This window comes from Gavialis gangeticus, unplaced genomic scaffold (genome assembly GCF_001723915.1).
Source record: "Gavialis gangeticus isolate Ggan-Ray unplaced genomic scaffold, GavGan_comp1, whole genome shotgun sequence".
Taxonomy (NCBI): domain Eukaryota; kingdom Metazoa; phylum Chordata; order Crocodylia; family Gavialidae; genus Gavialis; species Gavialis gangeticus.
The window spans coordinates 5,942,137-5,949,788 of NW_017729030.1; the positions used below are offsets into that span (position 1 = coordinate 5,942,137).

Genomic DNA, 7,652 nt, shown 5'->3' on the forward strand with positions numbered 1-7,652 from the left:
AAAAAAAAAAAAAAAAAAAAATGCCAGTTGGGTAGGGTGGCTCTCCTTCCTCTCTCCATAGAGACAGTTACGAGAAGTGACAGTCACACAAATCAGTTCACTTTAACTGATGTGGATCATTTCTCAGCATCAGACCCATCCCACAGCTAGCTCTTCAGTTGGTGAAAAAGGAGAGGTGGAAGTTATTAGGGACTGCCCAGAGCATTATAACAGCAGGCACAATTGTAACAAAACAGTTGCATGACACCTTTCACCTGTAAAGATCCCAACACACTTTAAAAAACTGCAAATAAGGTTCACTTGACTCTCCAGTGAAAGGTAGTTAGCTTTAGAGTAAAATGTGGCTATTAATTAGCAGTGTACAACAACACTACATAGGAACTTAGAAAAGTAAATAAAGTATGCAGTATTCAATAGTAACTGTATATGGGAAGTTGGAATTTGGTTAGGAAGCACTGAATTAATACAGAAAACCCTATTCTGTCTTCTGCCATCACCATCCTGGGGTACTGGTTTAGTACTTTCTGACTTTAAAGGAAATATATAATTTCCTGTAGCACAGGTATTCTTTAGCACTTTCTCCCTCTGCATTTGACCCATTTTGGTCCTGCTTAGTTTGTATGGTCTGTGGGTCATAAACTGAAATACTTCAGCTGAATGACAGAAAAACCAGGCTACCCAAAAATGAGAAAACATGGGAAACGTTACATTTAAAATATAAGAAAAGAACTGTCAGCTGTTTATAAATATGTGTAAATAATACACGTCTTAAAAATAATGATATAGCTTCTATTTACAAGGTGAATTGATTGTGGCTTTAAATTATGTTCAAGAGTAGATTTGACAAGTAATGACTTTTCAAAGTGACGTGTGTCTAATTGAATAAACGGAGTGGATAGTTGTAATGACAAGGTGGATGAGCTGGAGAAATTTATTCAGCGGGGAGTGAAGACTGTGACAGGTGTTTGTACGGACATCCTGATATACTGCAATAAATATTCTAATGTTCGTCTTTCCATTCTGTGATAATAGAGGAGAAATGTGAAGGACCAATTTTTCAAAGTAATGACAGAATAAATCACATGTAATAGTGCAGTGTGCTGACTTGTAGGATTCCTCTGATGAAAATTATAGAACTCAGCTATTTCAGCAAAATTATGGTTCCATGATTGTCAAAAATGATGTAATCATGGGAGGGGGTGGGGGATTTGGATACCATTATAGACTTGCACTCAGACTCCTCATGAAAAACGCATTCTATATGCTTTTGTGATGCAGCATTATTTAGAGTACTTTTCTTTACGTTTTCATAAGCTAGTTTCATCCTTCATAATTTCATAGTGTATGTTTGATCGGGTTCTTCTCCCTCCCAAGTTGTATAGTATTAGAAAAGTAATAAAAGCAACCTAAAATGCCCCAAGGGAAAAGGAAAATATATTTATGCTGATTTTTTTTTTTCAGGTTAATGGGGAAGACACCTTCTCATGTTTTTTCAATGTATTTTTATTGGGGTGATTATTTTAAAAGCATCTCTGAAAAGAAGGTTAACCCTTAGCCCTTAGTACTGCCTTTGAAACTCTGTACGTTCAATCAATAAACCTATAAAGTACAGGGTGGCATGTGGTTTACATGGATTATACCACATAGAGATTTATTGTGACATATGAGTGTAGCAATAATAGCTAACCATGCATACAGCAGACCTTGACAAAATCATTGCTTTATATCATAATGAGGACGCTGGTAACATTTAAGTGAATCCAAATTCTTCAAATATGCTTTTTAACTATGAAAGATTTAACAGCAGACATGTATTTTGCTTCCCAGATTTCCTATGGAGAACAAAAGAAAAAATATAGCACTGCTGGCATATTACTTTGTCTTTATAAAAATGATTGTACCTTTCATGCCTCAAAGCAGAAATAGGTTTAATGGGCAGGTTGGCCTGCCACAACATTTTTTTGTTGTGTTTGACATTTTTAATAACCGTCTATAACTGCAGATATATTGTAGAGGCAGATTTTGTTACCTGAGGTAGATTATTATTGGGCAATGAAGAAAAAACCTTTTTGCAATGTGAAATTGAGGCAGTCACAGAACTTCTATGTAGCTCCTTTTTAATATCCAGTGTATGCAGTAGCGGTCCAATGATCTTCAACAGAATTTTTACAATTAGTTATAGTGAGATTACAGGATCAAAAGTCCCAAATGTAATGAATTTCCATGATGAATGTAAATATAATTAGAATTTCTATCTTTTGGGGAGATTTTCAAACCCAAGGAATTTAGGAACACAAGTCTTTTTGAGAATTAGTGAGATTCACATTCCCCTTCTGCACTTTTTTCAAAATGTCCCTAAATGTTCTATATATATATTGTGTGTGTGTGTGTGTGTGTGTGTGTGTGTGTGTGTGTGTGTGTGTGTAAATATATAATTTAGGGAGAAAATTGTGTGTATATATACATACTACATATATTAATATGTATAAATATACTTTACATATATAGTTTAGCTTATTAACTTTGGTAATCATTTAAAAAATTTAATTATTATAAACATGCTTGTATTAAAAATGCTTTAACATTTCTACCACATCTTGTGAATAAGAGTATTTAAAAATATTTTTAAATTTGGTAACAGCAATGTCTTAATTTTAAGTATAAATACTTACTATAAATTAAATTCTATCATCTTCTGAAAGAAAAGTGTCTTTGCAAAATGTAATTACTTCACAGTACATTAAATCAACAAGGAGTGATAGAAATGTATGTATACATAACTACATATACCTCCATACTTACCATCAGATTTTGATACAGAAAAATTTTGGGGGGGGTTGTATTTTTCTCAGGTATCCTCTATAAAGGAAACGGAGAAAATCAATTTATTTCTCAGCAACCTCCAGTTGTGAGTAGTATCATGGGGAATGGACGGCGACGCAGCATCTCATGCCCAAGTTGCAATGGTCAAGCTGATGGTAATAAGCTGCTAGCTCCCGTTGCCTTAGCTTGTGGAATAGATGGCAGCCTCTACGTAGGGGACTTCAACTACGTTCGACGGATATTCCCATCTGGAAATGTAACTAGTGTTCTAGAGCTAAGGTACATCTTTCACTAGTTTGGAACAAGGGTTATGTTGTGAATTAATATTTCGTAGATTTTGTAAGCAAATAACTCCCAAATCATTTGGAAGTAGAATATTAACTTTTTTGCACAATACATTGAAACAAAAAGTCTTATCTTTGAAACCATATTAAGGAATGCAGTAAATATGATTCACACTAAAGTTTTAACTATGCTTATCTACATCTGAACATATAGCAGTGCAAACTAGCTTCATTATTGCATGTTTTAAAGGCAGAGTATGTTAACAATGTTGGATAAAAGTAGGTGATTCTTTTCTATACTGGTATATTTTAAGTTCTGCTGCCTTTTTGTCTTTTAACTTTCTTTTCTAACTTTTTTTTAACACTGCTCTTCTTTACTTGCTTCCACCAAGAAATAAAGATTTTAGACATAGGTAAGCATTTTAAGAAGATTTATATTTTTCTGTCCTTTTTTTTTTCAAATTAATGTATATTGTCAATAAGTCACTTCCTATATTTGTTACTGTCAAGGGTGATGGCTTTTTAAAAATAATGACTTCAGATGTCAAAGAAAAGGCTTTTGCCTTGAGTTATGCCACTAGTCAGGCTCCAGAATTTACTGATATTCAGTGCCTTTTATCACCACCATTATTGACCCTCTTTGGCCGTGTTCTCTTTGCTCCCCTTCAGAACCTGTCTTCCTCCTCATTCTGGTTTCAGTCGCTGATCCCCATTTTCTGTCACTACCTGTTCCACTGGCACCAATTCACTTACTCTGCCTGTACCATTTCACTTATTCTGCCCCCCCATTTCTCTCCCCTCCTTCCAACCCTTTAATCTCCCATGCTTAACTGTATTACTGTTAAGCCCAGTCATTCCAAACTCATTAATCAGGCTCCAAAATATCGTAATAATAGCTCAAAACTCATGAGATTTAAAATATATATATATTTTGGGTTGTATTTGCCTAAAAGGTGAGGCTTTTAGGAGGTCATATTTCAAGCGTAGTTCCACAACCATGAGGGCAATAAACTTACATGCCCTCATTGCTGAGATTCTTGTATGGCACAGTGACTCCAGGAGCTGGGGCTTTAAACCTGCAAAGATGAGAATAAGATTTGAAAAATCTATAGCAGGTACTGTAAAGCTCTTTGCATCTGCCTTCACCTCCTCCTACCACCGCTGCCCAGCCCCCCCGTACTGACTTGAGTACAACAGAGAGAGTGGCAGAACTTGGCTGCTTACAGTTCCTTTGACACAAGAGCCCCTGCTGGTAAGCATGAGAAATAGTGTAGGTACCCTGCAGTCTTTCTGGACACATGACACTACAATAGGCTCTGTGACAGGACTGCCAAAAGTTTGTCATGTGAGATACATGAATCTCAGCAGCCCTGCCAGATTTCATGTAGGATCTTTCCATCTTAGCTGTCAGTCTTTTTTTTAAGCAAATCCTCAGAGATTCACATTTCACTTCATTTTCCCTTATGCCTGGTTTCTGTTAAAATTCACTTTGCTTCTGGCCATACTTGTTCGTGTGGATTTTTCTTTCCCTAATTGTAGAATTTTTTTGTACTTAAAAAGTCATGTTTCACATATGTTGTTTCATATAGTCAGCAAAAAAATTCACGACTAAATATAACATTCACAATGTTTATAGTGCTAATGATGAGGGTTGTGTGGTGTTCTCCTGTTGCATATTTTCGATGGATCACTGTTACCAGCCTGTAAGTATATAAAGGGTGTGCATCAGGAGCTGGGAGAACATCTGTTCATCAGGTCACCCCAAGGAAAGACAAGGTCTAACGGTCACAAACTCTGGGAAGACTGTTTTAGGGTGGACATAAGAAAAAACTTTTTTACTGTCCGTGTCCCCAGAGCCTGGAATAGACTCTCCCCCAGAAGAGGTGCCAAGCACCTACTCTGGACACTTTCAAGAAACATTTGGATGTCTGTCTTGCTGGGATCATTTGACCACAGCTGACTTCCTGCCCCCTTGAGCAGGGGGTTGGACCCAATGAACTTGCAAGGTCCCTTCCAGCCCTAATCTATTACATCTATTAAATTTATTTCAAGCACTGCCCATTTGGTTAAAATGCTGCTTTATCTAAGATCCCTGGCTTGCATTACTTTATAGTTTTAACAGTATAACCATGGTCAGTACCACAAAAGAATGAATTACTCTTCTGAAGCCTTACCAAATGTTTGCATACTGCTAAGTATTTTAGAGGATGAAGCATTCTTGTGTAATGAGGTATATTTCCATATGATTTAGCTGCAGAATTCTCCACTACTACTTGTGTAACTGATTAAATTCTTAATGGTGGCATTTCAGAAATTGGGCTGGCCAGTTGAGGAGGGTGCATTTTCATGCTCTAGTTTGTGCAAGTGCATGTGCCTACATATGCATGCATGTGCATACATACACATGCACTCTCCAAGCAATGGAACTCACACAGTTAATACACAAAGGAAACAGTAGGATTACAGAGTCCTTGACTGAAGTGGGGACCTTCCACATGTTGAAGACCTCAGTGTTCCTAGGCCACCATGCGGTTTACCCCTCACATAGAAAGTCACGTATGGGACCAAAGAGGCCATGGCAATCATGACTATGGAAGTGGCCTAGCTCCCATGCACGCTGACATGACCTGCTCTAGAATTAAGATTTTCCTCTTTACTGATGGGTATGGACGGGGAACTCTTAATCCAATGTCAGTGTTCAGCCCGTGAAGTATGAATGCAGATTGCTGTCAATGTTACAGAAACTGGAGGGACTTTTCACAGTAGAAACAGTGAAATGGTAGACTCTTTTGAGATGTGTTTGCTTTGAAGTGGGGATAAGGCAGCATACCTAGTTTCATTTATAAAATGTTTAGATTCTGAGGAAGCTTTCTATTTAAACTAAGAAATAAGAACGGCAGCCTTTGACAGGTCATTTTGTAATGTGTCAGTACTGAACTCTGAAGCAAAGAGAATACACACAAAGAGGATATCTTTTATTGGATCAACTGTAAAGTTGGGGGAGCCACTGGACAAGCTTTTGGGCATCAATTGCCCTTCCTCGGGTCTAAAAAAAGAGGCCAGCACAGCCTAAGCTAAATATCAGTGGCTTGACAATGCAGATCAGGTTCATGCTGTGATACGCTGAGGATCTGACAGTGATCAAAACTCAAAGCTGAACTGATGTCTTATACATGCTGTTGCCTATAGTTGATTAATGCTGATAGGCTTCATGGAAGAAGCAATTACTTTAAACAGGAAGGTCATTTGGTGAACAAGGAGATACTCCAAGTACATGGGGCATAGAGGAGAGAGTAAAAGAATACAAAAGGGTCTTTGAGGCCCATGCAGCTTAGATGGCATAAAATCAGTTGAAGAAGCAGAATAAAGAAGGGCTGAAGTAGGGATAGTATTTCATAAAACATTGCAGATCCTGTAGATGAAGGCAATAAGAAGCAGCCAGCTGGAGCAATTAAAAGAGAGAGAGCATGGTAAGAGGCAGGAGGAGGAAGATAATTTTAGCAACATAATTGTTGACAACATTGGTAGCAACACCTAACACTTCATTCTGATTTTGTATAGACTGAAAGAACAGGGAAGGGCAACAAAGTCAGGATAGTGAGGAGGCTGCAGTGAAGAGGTAATGGCTAGGCTTCAGTCTGCTGTTTAAAATATAGTTTTAAAAAATATTTTTATTATGACTTTGTAAAATAAAGCAAGTAGAAGTTAAGCCACAGTAATTCATACTGAGGCTATATATAGCAGCCCATGGTGCATGATTGCACGCTCTTCAGAGCCTCCTACCATGATTTGGGCTATGCTGAATAAGTTAGGAAGTAATTGAATTTAGATTTTCTTTTCTGGTTTTGCTGGTCTAAGTCAGGACCTTACTATTATTGTAAATTACAAGGAAATAAAATGATCTAAGTAGCCAATCAGTGTCCCCAGGGGACCATGTACTTCGGTTTCTACTGCTTTCAGCTGCTCCATATAGCATGCAAATCCCTGTAGCATGGTTACTAATTGTAAACTTTTTCATATATTACATAAATCCTTGAATTGTGCCTTGCTCTTGTGAACTGACCGTTGGTGTTCCTATGGCAAAGTTAAGCCCCAATATTCAACTTTTGAGATTTCTATTACAAATAAATACTAAATGCAAATCAGGTATATCTCAAAAATATTCTGCCTTTAGACATTTTCATATAACAGCTCTCACAGCATAATCTAACTGAACAAACTCCACAGCTGACTATTTTCTGAAGAATAAAAAGCACCGTGAGATTACCATCCATTTAATATTGTATTAATTAATGTACTTGTTAACTTAGCTAAGAAGAATGATACCAAATCATTGTTACAGTTAGAATTTGTTGTTTCAAAATTAGAAACAACAGGACCCCTAAAACATTTAGAAAATTAATATTTATCTGCCCCTGGCTACCTGTCATGTGGCCCTTGATGGCTTGCCAAAACATAGTAAACGGCCCTCTGCCCAAAATAATTGTCTGCTCCATCATTTACAACCACACTAAATAATCACTTCAGATGTATTTTGTGTTATTC

General features: G+C 37.1%; 1 protein-coding gene across 9 annotated transcripts in view; it reads left to right on the forward strand.

Moving 5' to 3' along the window:
* The window catches only part of TENM3 (teneurin transmembrane protein 3), a 552,323-nt gene that overhangs the window by 483,455 nt on the left and 61,216 nt on the right, over positions 1–7,652 (forward strand). For 6 of the 9 annotated variants that reach the window (XM_019521869.1, XM_019521874.1, XM_019521873.1 and 3 more), the window contains 2 exons: positions 2,853–3,102; positions 3,500–3,520. In XM_019521869.1, coding sequence (XP_019377414.1) covers positions 2,853–3,102; positions 3,500–3,520 — 271 coding nt within the window. The remainder of the gene's footprint in view (positions 1–2,852; positions 3,103–3,499; positions 3,521–7,652) is intronic. The other 3 variants (XM_019521871.1, XM_019521872.1, XM_019521877.1) reach the window with 1 other exon arrangement.